Below are 20,189 nucleotides of genomic sequence, written 5' to 3' on the forward strand. Positions count from 1 at the left end.
GTTTGGAAACACGAAAATGTACGTATGTTCCGCATACAAAATATTGCATTCGGTGCACCGTACCAAAAGCCCTTTACCGAAACGGTCCGGTACGAATACACGTACCGTTACACCCCTACTATCTATCTATCTATCTATCTATCTATCTATCTATCTATCGTAATAATGTATGATTTGCAAAAATGATTTGCACACGCAACATTGATTATGACCAAGCATGCGCCCTTAAAATAGCATATGAATAACATGCGCAACGCGCCACTGACTTTAAACAATTTTTCCTTGTTCAGTGGCGGAATTGTTTTCTAAACCTGCAAAATAGCATCAGGGAACGTTTGCACCGGAACACGCCTTCTCTTTGTGCTGAACCGCCCCCGGGAGCGCAAATGCATTTGCTAGTTTACCGACGTGCGTCTGTGGAGGGAAAAGTCCACTGTGCACGGGTGCAAAATAGGAATGATACATGCGTTGGTGTTCAAAGTCAATTGCGCTGGGTGCAAGATAGAGCCCCAAGAGTTCAGTGTCAGGTGATGTTTCTTTGGTTTCATGCGGAAACAGAAGTGAAACATAATATCTGTGGATTAGGCTGTTATAACTATTACAGTTTTTCTCAGTCGCTTTGGTGCATTTCTCACATCACTATTTACATTTGCACAACAGTTCAATCTCCACAACATTTAGTTATTTGTGCACATCATAGTAGCAGTTTCTCATTCCTTCCAACAAATTGCAAATGCTTTTGGACATGCATCAATTGCTTTCATACAACTCTCTGCTGTTTTATAACATTATCATTTGCTTATGTCATGTCAGTCAAAATTAACTATACTTGTGAATGCTGAATAGTCATTCCATATAAAACTAATAGTCCTCATTTCATTGCTTGAGTCATTACATACAAAAATGTTGAACTAGTTGTCAAAATCTGTCAAGCAAAATCTGGCAGCAAGAGATGATATTCGCTGTGATGTAGATGAAATTATGTGGCCAGACAGAGAGGAATGTCTGGTTGTGCATGAATGATTACAGTACTATGTATGTTGTATGTTCAGTTCCAATATGTACTGCAATATTGTGTACAGTTGTGCACAGCTCTACCCAAAGGGAGTTTATGTTTGTTGTAAATAAGGGTGTATTTTTTCTTTTGCACATTGCTGTGAACAAATTAGAATTGCAAAGAGCATATGCAGTAAAAATGTGAAACATACATATTCAGTGTATTGTACTCAGTTACCTCACTAAATACAGTAATGTGTAACTGTATTTTTCAAATAGCTGTACAAATAGTATATATTGCTGTCTTGAGCATTTTCAGGTAGTGTCATCTGACTTTTTTAAATTGGAAAACATTTACAGAGTAAACTGTCGAAAACATGACAAAGCCAGTCGACTATCTTGTTCATAAACAATGGTGTCAGGACTTTTCATATTGTCGACACTGACACTTTCATTGACATGAATACTTGCTTTTGAGGAATGAGCTATCCATTTTGAGCAAGTGACACGCTTTTGCAGGTTATCAACTAGGTTTTGCAGTTTGTACTAATTGTTTTGAGAACTGCATTAACTGTTGTGCAAATGTAAATAGTGATGTGAGAAATGCACCAAAGCGACTGAGAAAAACTGTAAGTGGACCAGTTATTGTTAGACTAAATAAAACACCTTTGATTGATCGCTGATTTTAGATGGGATAAATGCAGAGCACAAATTCCTACACTTGCCACATGTCAGATCACTTTCACCCCTTCTACCATTGTCAATAAGGGGTGCTGCCATTGTTACACGTTTGTACACGGTCTCAGTTTCTCCGAGTGGTGCATACTCACTGCAGAGTCAAATGACATCCAGCTCCTCCTCTCTGGAGGTCCAATGGGGTGGAGGGATAGAGTTGTGGGTAGGGTTAGTGTGTGTATATTTGAAGCTGTAGCCACTTGGGTGCAGCTCATGTATGATGAGCGCAGTGGAGATTAAGAGAAACCAAATTATATCTAGCCTAAATAATCTCCATTTAAAACCTGTATTAGCAACATTCAGAATCTACACAGCTCTACAAAAACATAGAGAGGATGTTACTGCTGTCTCTTTTCCAGTTGCTTTTGGGCGGTAAGTGGATTTCTGTCTTGGCTGTTGAAATGATTTGTTGGTTTCATTTTAGACATCAGCTGTGCAACTAATGCATTGCCGTTATGTGCATTCAAATCCCACTTCAATCAGTCGAGTCAACATCTGCTGAATTTTTTTTTTGTGATATATGTGTTCATCTTTATCCAGTGTTCACTGCAGCAGGACTCAGTAGAAAACGTTTAAGGTGAAAGTGTTTAACGTGGTTAATGTACCAAGACTCATGCAGAATGTGCCTGTATTAAGACTTTTGATTATAAAGTGGAGAGGTGTTGTTGTTTATTTGTGTTACGAGACCATCAAATAAACTGAAATGGTACAACATAACATACAAAAAACATAGAGACGCAGTGACAGTGCATATCAACTTAATTTAATGAAATATAATGATTTGACATAAACAGAGCATGGTGGTAAGAAAGTAACATAAAACAAACAGAAAGAAAACCCTTACCACACATACAAGGAAAGTGAAACTTGCCTAACTCCCGACCAAGAACAAAAGACAAGTCTTCCGGGTCCTCTAACTGCTGCACTAAACTAACCCTAAACTAAACAACATGAAAACCCATCACCAAAATACCACCAGCTCTAAATATACATTTTAAACTAAAAACAACACAATTCAATCCCATGCCGGGAATGTGCTTGTCAAACAAAATCATTAAATCAACACAAAAACCTCAACAAATAACATAATGAGCCGTGCCAGCAAGACACCACAGAGCTGCGCTCCGTCTGCCGGCAGGAGCGGATGGGAAGTGAGAGCGAGAGAGCCCGGACGTCAAACAGGGCATCTTTATAGAGGTTGCCCAACCCACAATCGGCAGCCAGCGAAACACCACGGAGCCTCTAGGGGAAACAGAAGGGACAGCAGGAGCATCAACGCAACAAAGCAGCACAGACACTCAAACACTGTTCACTTCACTCTTAATAGTGTAACAATTTGCATTATGACTTACAGGCTGGAAGAGTGTGCGGACTGAATAAAGTGCATCATAGATATCTTATGTATATCATATAATGAATACATAATTAGGTTATCTATATAGATAAAATGTTCTTTTCGTTTGCACTGTTCTTACAGCAAAACTCAGCAACACCCCATTTTTAATTCTTAAAGTGAACTTTTTGCCTGTATGGTGGTCCATTGTTCCAATAGATCCATTGTTTTGCACTTCAGCCTTAAACTTGAAAACGTGATGCGTGTGTTGTACTTCAAGCCTTTTATCCACCTTTTCCCTACGCCCCATGAAGATTTAGAATTATGGGTGTAACTTATGTTAAACTGTAAACAAAAAGGAAAAGGCTCCAACTATTAATGAAATAATATGCTTTAAAAAAAACTTGGTACAAAGAGATGACATTATTCTACCCTTCATCCACCGAACATTAAAGGAACACTCCACCGTTTTTTTTTTTTTTAAATAGGGCTTATTCATCTTCTTTCCTACATTTAGATAGGTGGGCAAATGCATTTTTGTCTCAGTGCATGCATTGTTTTAGTTTGACAGGGTCGGCACGAGCTTAGCTTAGCTTAATGAATGGAATCCTTTGTTGCCAGCTAGCATGTCCTGTGTAAAAGTGATAAAAAAATAAATAAAAAACCCCCCACCTAATTACTTCTTGTGGCCTGCATAATCACAACGAGTACAAATAGCGATGCAGATTAACACTAGGCGAAGTTTATATGGACAGACCCTCATTCCCTTGATTTTGACAGAGGGAGCGATTCTTCTCCATATGTACACGGGTACACTTCAGGCACCTATATGTCCCACAGTGCAGTATGACTGAGACGTCACCACAGATCTCTAATAATCACCACCACAACAAACAACTCTATGATATATTTAATTATATATATTTTTTTATTTAAAACAACCCAAACACACCCATACATTTGGATGCTGCATTAAACAAATTCTTAAAGGAAAAATAAAATAAATAAAAGAGCAGGAGATGGTTGTTGAGAGCATAGAAGTCCAGTCCTCAGAGCCCTCGCGTATGAAGAGCTGTTGGGGGTTATGGAGCGTGCTTCAGACAGACTCATAACCGTCCAGATCCCGTGAGCCTTCCATTCCTTTCCGACATGCTGAGGGAAGACCCCGTATTCATTCAACTTCAAATGTCGAGGGGGAGCGTGAGCATGGATACGTGGTGATGCCCCGATCGACTTGGGAGGGCATCGACTCTAAAAGCTCCGGCCCTGCCTACAAATCTGCTTAAGAACAGCAGGGCATACGCGGCAGCAGGTCAGGCTGGCGCTTCACTGCACACCATGGCAGTGCTTCAAGCTTTCCAGGCTGACCTGCTGAAAGACTTAGATCCAGCTCAGGGTCTTTCTCCTGATGGAGGCTGCCTTGATTATCAGTCTATTAGGTGAGTTGGTTTCGTCTCTCTAGAGAGTCTCTCTAAGCTGAGGTCACCGGTCTACTTGAGCTCATTGTGGCATGATAGCTCGGGCAATGGCCATAGGGAGTACTGTCTAATGTGTGACCAGAAGGGGTTAGGTGTTTTGGCATTTCTGCTTGAAATAACCATTATTGTGCTATATTCTCAGCCATTGTTTTGGCATGCACTCCCTTCAACATGGCGGCGTGGGTATTTCGTTCCCCATAAGCGTCTCAGGACGCAATGCGAGTTCCCTTTTGAAAGATGTTCTTTTCTCAGAATTGCGGGATATACAGTAACCTCGCAATTGCGAAAATAAAGTCAAAATTTTAATACATAACCTCACAATTCTGAGTTTATATCAAGCAATTCTGACTTTTTTCTTGCAATTGCAAGTTTATCTTGTAATTCTGACTTTCTCAGAACTGCGGGATATAAACTTGCAATTGTGAAAAAGAAAGTGTAGTGGATTTTTCCCTAAACCTGACTATCCTGCATCTGCAAATCAACACTTAATAAATAAATCTGGCGTCTTCAAATCGACAATTAATAACCTTTATACTCTAGCTCTCTGCGTCTTCCGTCGACAACTGGCCGAGTCTCATACTCTAACTTACTTGCTTCCCTAAACTGACCTGCTGCGCAGCAGTAATAATAACAGACAGACTTTCAGCAAATGTCCTTTAAATGCCTTTATTAACGGCTGGGAGAGTGTTCGAGCAGTTCTCAGAGAAACTCTCCCAAGAAGAATCAAGGCCGGAGGATCTCAGACACATTCCATTGAGAAAATAAGTACTCAATGGAACACCGAGTACACAAGAATGCAACAGTTTTTATACTATAGAGGTATGGCATAAATGTCATGCTGCATTACATAATTTCCCCACTATTTGATTGGTTCTTCATATGCAGACCCCTCTGTTACTAGGTAAAGCAAACTTTGTTTTAATGATGACTTCATTTGTTAATCACAAGATTCTAACAGACTGTCTAGTTTAATTTCCCAAACTATGTTATTTACACACACACACACACACACACACACACACACACACACACACACACATTTTCTCATAATTGCACATTTATCTCGCAGTTCTGACTCATTTTCTCAGAATTTCAAAATATAAACTTGCAATTATGGAAATTATATCAGAATTATACACTGTACAAAATTTCTAACCCTCCCAAATCAAAAATTTCAAGTGACCGATAACATCTACATTTTTCAATTGGCCCAAGTGAAATTCTTGTTGCAATAGTCTGTTAACATTGGCTCAATGAGAAATAATACGTCAGACTAATTGAAAAATGTAGATGTTATCGGTCACTTGAAATTTTTGACTTGGGGATGTAATTTTTTTTTTTACAGTGTACAGTTTTTCTCGATGGCTAACACACTATAACTAATTCATTTGGCACAATTTCCCAAACCATTTTTTTTTTTTTCTCAAACGCCTCAAAACAAAGACACGTTTCTCAAAACGAAACACATTTCACTCTTCTGTGTCCAGTAAACGGTAGCATGTACACCCTCAAATTCGTGATTGTCAAATTTATTTGTGGCAAGGTTTTTTTGGGTGTTGTATGTTCTGTATTTTTGCAGAACTGAGTTACGAAATTGTCTATATAGTTGTGAGAAAATGGTGATCTGTTTCATGAATTGTGTGTTAGCAATCGAGAAAAACTGTATGACAAACTTGCAGGTCTGACTTTTTTACTCGTAACTAAGATAAAATATATATTTTTTTATTACTTTTTTTTTTTTATTCAGTGGCCCAAACAAGCTTTCAGAGATTTCTTAAATTACTGTTTAAGTTTAACATGCTTTTTTTCCTCCAGACAGTTGATGAGAGAAGTGAAATAAGAGATTTCCAAATTTAGCCTAATTTACACAATGTTTACATCTGTGCTGTTAATAAAAACAGTACAGTCATGTCGAAGGTTACAGTAATGTTCAAGTTATTTTTTTGGACCACAATTTCTGCCACATTGAAGAACTCATGGTTACGTTAATTAAAACTAATTTTCTAATTTTTTTCATTTACATTCTGAACAGTAATGCTGTATCTGTCTCAGACAGTGTTCGTTTGAATCATCTGAAACTGAGGTTACTAGTGTGTTTTCAGATTAAGCTATATCTATAACTGATCATTTATGTTCTGCAGGAGTGCTTGGTGCAAAAACAGAGGAGACAATGACGGTGATGGAGGGAGATTCTATCACTCTACACACTGATCTCTCTGACATACGGAATGATGATACCATACTGTGGCTGTTTGGACCTAAAGACTCTCTCATATCTCAAATAAGGAGAAAGGGCGACTTGACTTCATTTTCTGTCACCAATGAGGATGTGGGATTCAGAGGCAGATTACAGGTGGACGAAAACACTGGATCTCTCACCATCAGAAACACCAGAATCAGACATTCAGGACAATATAAACTCTCTATCTCTAGAGAAAAGACTACAATAAAGATATTTGATGTTACTGTCTTTGGTAAGTATCTCACGAGTATCTTTTCTATGTAATGCAACACTGCAAACTGTAAAAGCAGTATTATAATATTTCAGCTCTGATCTGATTTTTCCCAGGTGTGGTTGGTGAAACTGATGGAGTGAAGTCAGTGTCAGTGATGGAGGGAGAGTCTGTCACTCTAAACACTGATGTTGAAGTACAGAGAGAGGATCTGATCGTGTGGAGGTTTGGAGATAAAGGCATTCTCCTGGCTACAATAGATGTAGAAACTAACGAGTCCTCACTAAACGAAGCTGATGAGAGATTCAGAGACCGACTGAAGCTGGATCATCAAACTGGATCTCTGACCATCACAAACATCAGAACCGAACACAGTGGACTTTATGAACTACAGATCAGAGGCCGTGAGAGCTCACAGCGATTCCTTCTTTCTGTCTCTGGTGAGTAAAGTCTAAGTATTTACAGACTTTAGTTAGGTCCTATTTAGGAATGGACCAATTAGGAATAGTTGGTGTTTTCATAGTTGAAATAAAGCTGAAATAAAATAAATTGTATATTTGTATATATATATAACGGAAAATAAATAAAAAAAACAAAATTTGTGTAGAAACGATATTCACTCAGTAAATTTCACAAACAAAATACGGCAAGTATCATATTGAATCATACATGAAAATTTGACCAGATGTGGGCCGGATCTGGGCAGACACTATTTTTCTGTCTATTAACCTTTTAACACGTAAAACAAGGTCATTATTAGTCTGATAATGAAATAAATGGTTTTGTGATGACAGAATCATTTGTGTAATTTTTTTTGCATGATTTTACAACATTTATTTCTTTAAGAATTTGATTCAAATTAAATTCAAAGAAACATAATCTGCTCTTTGCATCGTACAGCTGAACAATACCCAGGCAGCAACACAGTTTTGGCCCAGATCCGGCCCACATCTGGTACGCGTTGAATTCACATGCAGATGTGGGTCGGATACTATGTTGCTGCCTGGGTAAATATAGCTATCTGAATCACACTCACTAAGACTGTTGACATATTATTTTTGGGCCTAAACATGTGTGTGGTGGAATTTAAGTCTCTCCTTAAATTCACTGTCCTATTTATATTGTGCTTAACAGTTTTTTTTAAAGAAAAAGTAAAGCAGGTTACAGAAAGCTTACACTGGGAGCATCCAAAAGCATCCAGCAACTTAATAAAAAATAAATAGGCCTACAGCTGTGGCGCTCAGGTATGAAGTTTGTCATGAGCATTGAAAAATGCAGATAATGATCAAGTTTCCTCTGGTTTTAGTGCGTACCGGTAAATCATATTCTATACAAAATGGACAAATTGCAGTTGTTAGATATATGCTAAATATTGCTGTTTTTTGTTGTTGTTGTTTTTTTTTACGGAGCCCCTAAACTTGGAACATGGTGATGGAAAAAATATAAAAATTATGTCAATGCTTTTATCAATTATATGTCATAACTTTTAGAATTTTTCGCAAATTTTCTTGGAGGTAGGCTACGTAAAAGTTTTGTGAGGGAGCGCAACATTTCTTGCAGGGAATGCAACACCTTTGCGAGAGAATGCAAAAGCATTGACTTTTTTTTAGTTTTTTTTTTTTTTTTTTTTTAAATTGAACATTTTTCTTCCAATGTCATATTTTTTCCATCACCATGTCCATTTAGGGATTCCATAGTAATTAGACTGTCTGTGTTCACATATGTATTTTTTTTTTCTTCACACTGTCTTTACATTCAGGTCATTAAAAAAAACAAGGCTTGCACCTTTCCACTTAATTGTGTGTATATATGACTATGTTGGACCTGTGCTGAAAAAATCCCAATCAATCTGTTCAGGTACACAGAGATCTTCTGAGCTTATCTATGGTAATTTATTAGGGGTTTAACAGTTCACAAAATTCACGGTTCGGTTCAATAAGATACAGTGGTGACACGGTTCGGTACGGTTCGGTACGTTTTCGATACAGCAAAAAGAAAGAAATGCCAGAGAAATTCCCTTGATTTTTTTTTATTACTTTTTTTATTATTAAAACTAACATCATAAAGTATGATATTTTTTTTACTTTGAACAATGATGGAGCTATACTTGACCCATCTTCTGGGCCAATCACATTATGAAATAAATGTTTTTCTCCAAAACACGTTGGCCACAATTATTCATACCCTTTTAGTAAATACCTTTTTGCAATCTCCTTTTGCCAAGATAACAGCTCTGAGTCTTCTCCTATAATGCCTGATGAGTTTGGAGAACACCTGACAAGAGATCATTGATCATTCCTTCATACAGAATCTCTCCAGATCCTTCAGAATCAGATTCCCAGATCCATGTTGGTGCTTCTTCTCTTCAGTTCACTCCACTCATCAGGTCAGGGAACTGTGACCGTCATGGCAGAAGCTTCATTTTGTGCTCCCTAACACATTTTTGTATTGATTTTGATGTTTGTTTTGGATCGTTGTCCTGATGGAAGATACAACCACGGCCCATTATAAGATTTTTAGCAGAAGCCGCCCGGTTTGGATTTTTTTATCCGTTGATATTTGATAGAATCCACGATGCCATGTATCTGAATAAGAAGTCCAGAACCTCCAGCAGAAAAATAGGCCCACAACATTAAAGATCCAATGGTATATTAAATTGTACACATGGGGTACTTTTTATCCTTGTGTGCTCTAAACCCATCTAGCGTGTTTGCTGTCAAAAAGCTCTTTTTTTAGTTTCATCTGACCACAGAACCCTGTGCCGTTTGAAGTTCCAGTCGTGTCTGACCACTGAATAAGCTGGAGTTTGTTCTTGGAAGAGCGAGGAGCATTTTTCTTGAAACCCTCCCAAACAACATGTAGGGATGTAGGGGTTGTTTTAAAAAAAATGTATAGGCTTTCTAGCCCCAAGACTCAACTAATCTCTGCAATTCTCCATCTTTGATCCTTGAAGAGTCTTTGGCCACTCAAACCATCCTCCTCACAGTGCATTAAGATAATATAGACACACGTCCTCTTCCTGGCAGATTTGTAAAATTTTTACCTGATTATAACTTCTTAATTATTGCCCTAATGGTCAATTATTTAGCTATTTTCTTACAGCCACTTTCTATTTTGTGACGCTCAACAATCTTTTGCTGCAAATCAGAACTGTATTATTTGGTTTTACTCATTGTGATGGATGATTAAGGGAATTTGGCCTTTGTGTTTCCTCCTATTTGAACTCCTGTGAAACAAGAAGTCATGGCTGGACAATTTCATGTTCCTAGTCACCCTGGTGTGCTGAAAAAAGGTAAATAGTAATGGGAATATACTTCAGAGATATTTTATTCATAAAACATTCTAGGGGTATGAATAATTGTGGCTAACGTGTTTTGGAGAAAAACATTTATTTCATAATGTGATCTTGATCAAGCGACACTGTTACTACACAGTACACAGTAGGACCTCAGTACCACATACGTGGACAGCACCATGAACATAGTCAAGTAAAAAAAATTAAATATTGCCAACCAGGGTAAAAATAGTTTCAGGTTTGATATTTTCTGCGTATTCACCTAGACTGCTTTAGTGTACTTTTGTGTAGGCTACTGTACATACAGTACGCAAATATGTTTTATGTAAAAGTTACAGTAATTCACCAAAGGGATTTTTTTCATGTTCCAAAGGTAGTGCTTTCCTATTGACCAGACTGACTTACTACAGGTGAAATTTTGACAATACCTCCTTTACTGTACGTACAATAAACAAATACGTTTAAGAAAAAATTACTGTAATTCACCTAAAGTATTTTTTCATGTTCCAAAGGCTGTAGTGCTTTCCTAGTGACCACACTGACTTACTACAGGTGAAATTTTGACAATACCTCCCTTACTGTAAGTATAGTACAAACATTATTATTTCAACAAATACTGTAATTTCTCCTTTTTTCATGTTCCAATGGTTATAGTATGTTCCTAGTGATCACTCAATTAACTTTGATAAATGTATTAGGTAAAAGTATGTATTAGAACTGCTGTTCCTTGTACAACACAATTCTTTCATTGATTAAAAAAATGCAGATATTTTAGGTTAATCATATTTTCAACGTTATAAATAAGCAACACCCTTATTGTAATGATTCAAGTTAAGTTTTTGTTATGAAGTCCTGAAGAAGTGGATTCTGGAACACACTGCTGCTTCAATGTATATCTAATGAGTGATTATAATCAAGCTATTAATCAATAGTTTTCCTTCTATATATCAAATGAGTTGAATGACTTCTCTAGGCTTATGAGATTTTACTTTGTTATAGAAATTATCAGTGTGATTATCGAAAATGTTATTTCATGTATCCTTTAAATGTCTGTATTTGATATCTGAGGTGTAACGTAAGGGTCTGGCCCATGCCAGGAATGCAGTAACAGTGCTTGCTCATTTAGCCTGGCTTCCAGAGATGAAATGATGAAGATGACGTATTTAACAGGTGTCACTACATCCATCTGCTTTTCTAGGCTACCCTGATAGCAATGGTCTCAGGAGTCATTGAAACCTAGTTGAGAGACCATTTCTTAGTTAAAGTCTTTACTTTACAGTTAGATTTAAAGTATCCTCTCCTTGAGAGAAAGAACATGTTATCTTAATGTTTTGAGAAGACTCTCCTCCTCACCAAATCCAATCTTGAAGAAACTGTGTCTGTGTGTGTTAGTATTCTTGGTTACAGGTTAAGGAACAAGTGGAAATATAGCTGCAAGCAGCGATACGGGGCCAAGCCCCTGAAGCAGCAGCAAGAGCAGGAATAGTAAAAACAGCAGAAATTGAAGAAAAAAGAGCTGGTTTAGAAGTATAGGTGAAAATGAACTCAAAATGAACAGAAGTTCAGATGAGAATGAACATAGAATGAACAAGACATACATTAATCCAAGAGGAAGAAAGATTAGTACAACGTTGAATAATAAAGGAATCGACATGACACAACATTACACACAATTTTTTTAAATCATGCCACGTGGGGCTCGAACCCATTATCTCTGGGTCAGATACCTGTCACTCATATCATTGCGCCACTGGGAACTTGTGTTTTTGGCAAGATGAAGAAGGTCCAATAGTTCAAGTGAGAAGCAATTCAAAATGAATAATTTTTGTATAAATTTGCTGCATGTTGTATTTATCGAGTTTGTTCACATATTGGCACCATGTCTGGAACAGAAGCAACTTTTCCACCACTTAAGGCCACAATACCTCTTGCGATCTGGGAATGTGCACACACAGCATTCAAACCCACAACTGGAATGGTTCATGGTTCATGCTAACCAATTAGCATGCTAAGCTAACTACCATAAGGCAAAAAAATACAGGTCAAATTTGAAGAAAAATATCGGGAACGGTAGCAAAAATCAAAAATCTGTTCAGTCACTTCTGTGTGGCTCGGCCCAAAGATCAACTGAGCCAATTTTCAGAAAAATGTAACAAAATTTGAATGAGGAGTAGCACAAAAAATTGAACACTGTACTTTTCAAAATGGCCACTAATGTAATGGGCAGAGTCTTATTGTAAGATATTGATTGTGATTACCATAATGAGTGGAATCAGATGTACTAAGTTTCATTTTACATCTGTTTACATTCACATATACATCAAAGGGTTCAAAAGCTATAACCCTTTTAATGTTGCATTTTTGAACTGGTGGTGGCGCTATAGAGTTGGTCCTACAGACTCAAAAATTGGTCCAATTACTATTCATTACAATCACTACAAGTGTGGAAGGTCACGACGTGCCTAAATTCAGGGTCCGAATGTCAGAACAACTTAAACCAAGAGAGGATCAACAACAGCAACATTTTGAAGAGGTGAAATTGAAATATTACTCTAACCACGAGGAATTAATTACAACTTTTATGTATAATCCCAGTGGTATTCCATGAACAATGAGAAAGATAATAGAAATAAAACAGTGCTCTGTACAGTATCTTGAATGCCTCCATGATCTTGCTGTTCATTATCTGTCAGATTTGCTGCACCAATGCGTACAGGTTCAGTCACTACTGTTAATAATAATGTAGCCCCTATTAATGTACTACAACCTTAAAAAAAAAAAAAAAAAAAAAAAAAGTATTATATTATTATGTAAAGCAGTATTATTAGGTATTGTCAAAATTTCACCTGTAGTAAGTCAGTTTGGTCACTAGGAAAGCACTACACCCTTTGGAACATGACAAAATACTTTAGGTGAATTACAGTAATTTTTTCATAAACTTATTTGATAATTGTATGTACAGTAAGGGAGTTATAGTCAGAATTTCACCTGTAGTAAGTCACTCTGGTCATTAGGAAAGTACTACAACCTTTGGGAAATATATAAAAAAAAACACTATAGGTGATTTACAGTTTATTTCATAAACATATGTAATAAACATATGTAATAATATGCTCATTACATAAACATATTTGATAATTGTACAGTAAGGGAGGTATTGTCAAAATTTCACCTGTAGTAAGTCAGTCTGGTCATTAGGAAAGTACTACAACCTTTGGGATATATATATAAAAACACTATAGGTGATTTACAGTTTATTTCATAAACATATATAAACATATGTAATAATATGCTCAGTACATAAACATGTTTGATAATTGTACAGTAAGGGAGGTATTGTCAAAATTTCACCTGTAGTAAGTCAGACTGGTCACTAGGAAAGCACTACGCCCTTTGGAACACGAAAAAATACTTAGGGTGAATTACAGTAATTTTTTAAAAAACATATTTGTCAACTGTACGTACAGTAAAGGAGTTTTAGTCAAAATTTCACCTGTAGTAAGTCAGTGTGGTCTCTAGGAACATGCTACAACCTTCGGATAGTAAAAAATCCCTTTGGTGAATTAATGTAATTTTATTCTAAAAATATTTATGTACATTATGTACAGTGAGGCAGGTTTCCTAAATACAATCATTATAATGCACTTTTTATTGTTGCTAAAGTACAATCAATAGCATTAGAACACATAATATGAGAGAGATTTGCTGGTACATCTGTACTTTGCAAAAATGTAGTTGTCTGTTTGCACACAATGGAAAAAAATAGAACTTTTTAGACGGTCCATATCTTCTTTACCACACACATTGAATGTTCAACTGAATTCGTATGCCATTAAAACAATATTTGCCCATTTTGATCGATTGTGGAGAGTGTTGTAGTTCACCATCTATGTCCTAAAGATCATGTAGCTGCTTTTATTTTGCAAAAATGTGCTTTATTGCGCTTGTTATTGAGACAGTTTTTAAGCAAAAAAGTGCAAATGTGCGAATATAAAACCAACTTTACCTAAGTGGCAGGATGGGAAGTCCGGTTCTTTTCCGCGAACCGGTTCTTTCGGACAGTTCGTTTCAATGAACCGGTTCAAAAAAACGGTTCACCAGTTCTTTTACGTCGTCACGTAATGACGTCAATTCTATCATCCCGGCGGATAAAAATACATTCAAATAAAGGCATTTGTAATCATAACTTCAGTTAAATAATAGTACTCATCGTCATAATCATCTTGGATAGGTTTCTTACATTTACGTTTTGAAAATGAACCCTGTAGTAGGCCTATAGGCGATGCGCAAACGCGGATGTTTTACATGTCTTGAAGTGAATAAACTGGTCTTCATCATTTTTATTTTATTTGTAATTAAATAAACTTACATTTCGCAGAATTCGGCCCCTCATTCAAGTCCTTGGTTCACCCGTGCTCATGTATCAGCACAGCACATAGACAGTATAAACAGCATCAGTTGGCCAAAAGAAAGTTCGGTTCAGAGACGCATGCGCAGTCTCTCCAGCTCGTCGGTTCTGTATCGAACGCGTCCGAAAGAAACAGTTCTGTTCTGTACTGGTGATCCGAGAACTGCTGCAACAACCAGTTCTTGACTCGAGAACCGTAGCATATGTCTGTGTGTGAGCTGAGAACTACTGAAACCTTAGGCTACTAGGCTATAGCCTTCAGTCGACAAAACTAAAAACTCGATGCATGTCTTCAGTATGTTTAATACGTTATGTTTTGATTAACACATTATAAACATTTACTTTGCACCCTTTAAAGCCTTGCAGGGGCGTGTCTAGAGCATTTTCAGTGGGGGTGCCATGCTGGGGCACTGCCTCCAAACGGGGTGGCCGCCAGTGACCAAAAAAAAAAGAGCTAAATTCTACAATATATTACGTAAATCCTATTGATTTTATTATTTTTTTAACTTGAATAAAGTTACTTGTAAACAAATGTAGTAATAAAGCACATTTTTATTAATTTAGTTTTTTGTCATCCCTGTATATCCATTAAGTTAAATTTGAGAGCCAGTGTTTAATTTTTTTTTTTGTGTTTTCATAAAACTAACAAGTTTATAAAATATTTTTTTTTTTTATAATGAGCATACATGTTAATAATTTAATAATTTGAATAATAATTTAACAACATGTTACAATGTTTACATGGTACAATTTCTGGTAAGCTACGCTTTTTTATTATTTCAATTCAATTAAATTATTGTGATTTGATTTAATATTGACTCATTTGGATAAATATTAGGTAGGCTACACAAGATAGGCGTTATTTTTCCTCAAGAAAAAAACAACTCACCCAATGCTGTAAACATACTGCCCTATCAGCTGGTAGTAGGCTATTATTTAAGGTTAAAAATAACTCAAATTAAATATAATGTGTTTTTTTATTTTATTATAATAACAACTTTATTTAATGATACAAGTAAAAATATAATAAATATGTAATATAGAACACATATTTAGCTAAATACTCTCTATAGCTATTTTTTTTTTCTTGCCAACTATGTGCTATAGCCTATATTATGTTCATTAAATGGCTTTCCTGAGGTAAATGTGACAATTGTTCTGCTATGTTATTGACCTCTTCACACTGATGAAAAACACTGATTGATCGATATTATGTATGAGGAATATACATTTCGGTAAGTTGTACTGTATCTTTCAGTGTTCATTCATGTTTTTTTACTATTAGCTATTACTATCTGTCACGTAACATTTACAAGCGCCAAAACGGTATTTATTGTTTGAATTTCGTAATAAAATTGACAGAATCTGAGAGCTGAGATTTTTGTATATCATAAGTAACCTGCTCTGTCTAGTCTGTCGGTCTCCGTGTACTCTTTGCTTCGCGATTTTTCTGTGCGTGAGAAAATGGATGTGTGGCGTGAGAGAGTATGAAAATTGCGTGTCTCACGGTGAATGCGTGAGAGTTGGCAGCACTGTAAAAACAGTAGCAGAAATAGAGGAAAACAGTCGAAAAAGGCAGACCTCAACTAAAACAGCTGGAACTAAAACTTCTGTTTCGGTGGTGACTGGCAGCTCTTTGTTTGGTGTCTTGACTTCCCACTCTTGATTGATAAAGTAAAAGTCCAAGTCTGCGACGACCGTTGTTTATCTGGCGCTTCACTTCTTTGAAGCAAACTTCAGTAGAGTCTATAAAACTGATTGGTTGTAAAATGAACCAATCACAAGACATCTTATAGGGGGGGCACCTGGGGTGGCCAATCGAATTTCAGGGGGGGCCAGTGCCCCCCCTGGCCACCACGTAGACCCGCCCCTGAAGCCTTGGCAAGAGTTTACGTCAAAAATGTATATCAACTTACTTACAAATTAAATGATCTGTTCCAGAAAATAATGTTTTAGTAGGCTATAATAATAAATGTTTAGTTTTACAATCCATTCATTGTGTTTCCAATCTTTAAAATAATACAGTGAAAAGGCAGTAGCCTATGTGATAAACATGTTTCTAACATGTTTTATTTTGTTACACTTATTGATGTTCAATAAAATACTTAAGAAACATGCATTTCGTCCCTCTGAAAGAATTGCACGCATGCTCAGCTCATCAGCTCATCGGTTCTCCGTATCGAACGCGTCCGAAAGAAACAGTTCTCTGTTCTGTACTGGTGGTCCGAGAACCGCTGTACCTGTACGTTCGGTAGTGCGCGCATGCTCAGTATCAACTGCTCGTGCTCATCATCACTTCTCTCAGCACAACATGTCTCAGTTCAGTGAACTGTTGGATTTACTGGAGTAACATATATGCCTACTCCGGGATATTGGTTTATTTTGAGTCGAAGGGACTGTCAGGACTCAGGCATGTCTGAAAGTGAGTAACTTTAGTAACTTGTTGTGGATCAGTGCTGACGCAAGACGCGAACTGTTTCGAACGATTCAGTCCGATTTAGTGTACTGGTTCGACCAGTTCACTAAAAAGAACCGGTTCAAAAGAACGATTCGTTCACGAACCGGACATCACTAATGGTCCAATGAACCGTTCGGTTTGAAAATGCGTACCGAACACCGAACCGAATTCGGCTAGGTATACATCCGCGCTAAAATATCAAGGTGAAAGTCATCATAGCTTGCGTAGTATAGACCCAGCTCCCAACCCAACTTTGAGAATAGATTAACGGCAATATTTTTTTTTATCGTCCGATAAGAGTCTCACGTTAACGCAGCACGTTAACGCCGATAACGGAACACCACTAGTTTTAAAGGGGTGGTATAATGCCTTTTTCACAAGATGTAAAATATATCTATGATGTCCCCAGAGTGTGTGTGTGAAGTTTTAGCGCAAAATACCCCACAGATATTTTTATATAGCAAGTTAAAGTTGTCACTTTTTGAGGGCGAGCAAAAACGCTCCGTTTTGTGCCTGGCCCTTTAAATGCAAATGAGCTGCTGCAGAGGGCGGGGTTTCAAGAGCTTGTGTCTGTTAGCAGCTGCTATTACCTCACGCAGACGCACTAAAATGACAGAAACTGTTCTGCCTTTAATGTTAAACGGAGTCAGATAAGGATGGAGAGACTCAAGAAGAAGTGACAACATGTAGAATGCAACAGGACGTCTCTGAATGGTTAGTTGATGAATTTATGTTGCTGATGTGGAGTTAACTATCTTCAATTAGGATATTCTGTCATGATAAATCTATAAATTGCTCATATATGAACTGTTGTGAGATGCACACAGAGTGAGTGACTTTCTATTGCATGTGAAAAGATGGATGCTAAAGTTTGAGCTGACTCACAAATGTACACTAATACAACTACTTTTCCTCTTCTCAACATGGACTGCATGTTCCCGGGGGCGGGGTTTATGTAAATTCTAGGGTTAGTGATGTCACTAACCCGAGAGGAATGTCATGTAGTCCCAACCAGCCGTTTGTTGTAGTCCTTTTCTTTAAAAGCAAATATCTTCCTTTGCTTTGAACTTTGAGCGTTGTAACTTTGCAGATGTTGTTTATGCTCAAACAGCAACATTACACACTAACTAAAGTTAGAAAAGTGAAATCACACTCAACCACCCCTTTAACACATGTTGGGTGCCTTTCTCAAAAACATGGAGAGAGCACATTCCATTAAACTGACATGTAATTCTATAACTACACAAATCTCATAAGCTTAAAGAAGTCGTTAAAATTGTTTAATATGTAGAAGGAAAAAATATTGATTAATACCTTGATTATATTCACTTATTAGATATACATTGAAGCAGCAGTGGATTCCAGAATCCAGCCCTTAACTGTACAGAGGACTTGTCTGATTATGTCGACGAGGCCCTCACAGGGAATTCTCTAGTAGACAGGATCTCTTGTTTTGGTCGTGTCTAGGTGCAGGTCCAGCATCTGATCTAGATATGGACTGGATACGGCTGACAACGGTAACCTCGGGCTAGACAGAGAGACTAATATCCACGTGGATGCCATTCTTCTTAAGATGTAACAAGTACATTGGGTGTTATGGGAAGTGTTCACGGTTCCACTCATTAGAGCATTACAATAATCTAGCCTTGAAGTCAAGAACGCATGAGCTAACTTTTCTGAATTTGCCATTGAGAGCATATCATCACAGTTTATATATATTTTTAAGATGGAAAAATGCAGTTTTACAGATGCTAAAAATGTGTTTTTAAAATGACTGATCAAATAATCCAAATATTGTTCTCTCTTACTGTATTCCAGAGACACTGTGTTTCTAATATTGCTCTTTTCTTCTCTCTTAAGAAAGTTGTTGTTGTAGTTTCACCGAAGCTGTGATCCGATTGGCTCTCTCATCTCTGGTGGGCGTGGCTGCGGTGGTCATTCTGATTTATGAATTCAGAACCAGAAATCTTCCACGGAAGAAGACAGAACGCAGCAACAAACACTGATCGACCAGATGAAGATGTCCGTGAATTATTTGATGAGAACTCCTTTAAGTAACTATCATTTCAAAGATTCTTTCTTTTTTTTTCAAAAGCAAACAAAAATTTTCATGCTGTTTGTTTCACACTCTTAAATCTCTCCATATGTGGTGATGTTTTACAGACATTAAAGGGTGCAAATCACATAACCGCAACTGCATTAATTTCACTTCTACCGACTGCAGGTGCTTATATGTCGTGTCTCAGCAAGCAGATTAATATCACATTTAGCTTAATGTTAACTATCAATTAAAGGGACAGTTCACCCAAAAATAAAATTTCTTTCATTAATTACTCACCCTCATGTCGTTCCCAGAAAGGTAGTAAAGACATCGTTAAAATAGTCCATGTGACTCCATTGGTTGAACATTAATGATATGTAGCAACCCCAAAAATAATGACTTATTTCAACCATCTCTTCTCTTCTGTGTCATTCTCCTACACTGTTGAAATAGTGTAAACAGTGCAGCGCTTCCAGTTTCTACTTAAGAAGGCCAGCTCACTATTGGCCAGCCCCTGCGTCAGCATCACACGCATGTGTCGTGGTGCTCACATGACTAGCGTCGGCCAATAGTGAGCCGGCGTTCTTACGTAGAACCCAGAGATTCTACGTCAATTGCGTTGGAGAATGACGTGGAGGAGAAGAGATTGATGAAGAAAGTCATTATTTTTAGGGTCGCTTCATAACATTAAGGTTGAACCACTGGAGTCACATGGACTATTTTAAGAATGTCTTTACTACCTTTCAGGGCCTTGAAAGTTGCAATGACTGGTTCAGAAACCTCTCGGATTTCATCAAAAATATCTTCATTTGTGTTCTGAAGATTCACGAAGGTCTTACAGGTTTGGAACGTCATAAGGGTGAGTAATTAATGACAGAATTTTAATGTTTGAGTGAACTAACCCTTTGATATACACAGTATGTTTCTGTTAATATACAGTAGTTGCTGAAGCTCCACCTAGTGGTCTTTTTTTTTACTGACCTCTCTAATCT

General features: G+C 37.2%; 2 protein-coding genes across 3 annotated transcripts in view; both read left to right on the forward strand.

The window, feature by feature from the left end:
• Positions 1–20,189, forward strand: part of LOC309476184 (SLAM family member 5-like) — a 54,646-nt gene that overhangs the window by 20,385 nt on the left and 14,072 nt on the right. The window contains exon 1 of one of the 2 annotated variants that reach the window (XM_082139433.1): positions 18,457–19,210. The exons of the other annotated variant lie outside the window; for it this stretch is intronic. Coding sequence (XP_081995559.1) covers positions 19,171–19,210 — 40 coding nt within the window. The 5' untranslated portion in view covers positions 18,457–19,170. Of the gene's footprint in view, positions 1–18,456; positions 19,211–20,189 lie in introns of those variants that run through there. 2 annotated transcript variants of the gene reach the window in all.
• On the forward strand, positions 1,885–12,179 carry LOC309476226 (uncharacterized protein). The gene is made up of 5 exons (XM_082139496.1): positions 1,885–2,103; positions 6,684–7,016; positions 7,112–7,435; positions 10,664–10,700; positions 10,803–12,179. The coding sequence occupies exons 1-5, from the start codon at positions 2,067–2,069 to the stop codon at positions 10,807–10,809; spliced, it is 738 nt and encodes a 245-aa protein (XP_081995622.1). The 5' UTR covers positions 1,885–2,066; the 3' UTR covers positions 10,810–12,179.

This window comes from Leuciscus leuciscus (assembly GCF_965113295.1).
Source record: "Leuciscus leuciscus genome assembly, chromosome: 15".
NCBI lineage: Eukaryota > Metazoa > Chordata > Actinopteri > Cypriniformes > Leuciscidae > Leuciscus > Leuciscus leuciscus.

Coding starts and splice junctions, on each gene's coding strand:
- LOC309476226 (XM_082139496.1), top strand. CDS start 2,067: ATGTTACTGCTGTCTCTTTTCCAGTTGCTTTTGGGCG. Junction 2,104..6,683: donor TTTCCAGTTGCTTTTGGGCG/GTAAGTGGATTT, acceptor TATGTTCTGCAG/GAGTGCTTGGTGCAAAAACA. Junction 7,017..7,111: donor ATTTGATGTTACTGTCTTTG/GTAAGTATCTCA, acceptor GATTTTTCCCAG/GTGTGGTTGGTGAAACTGAT.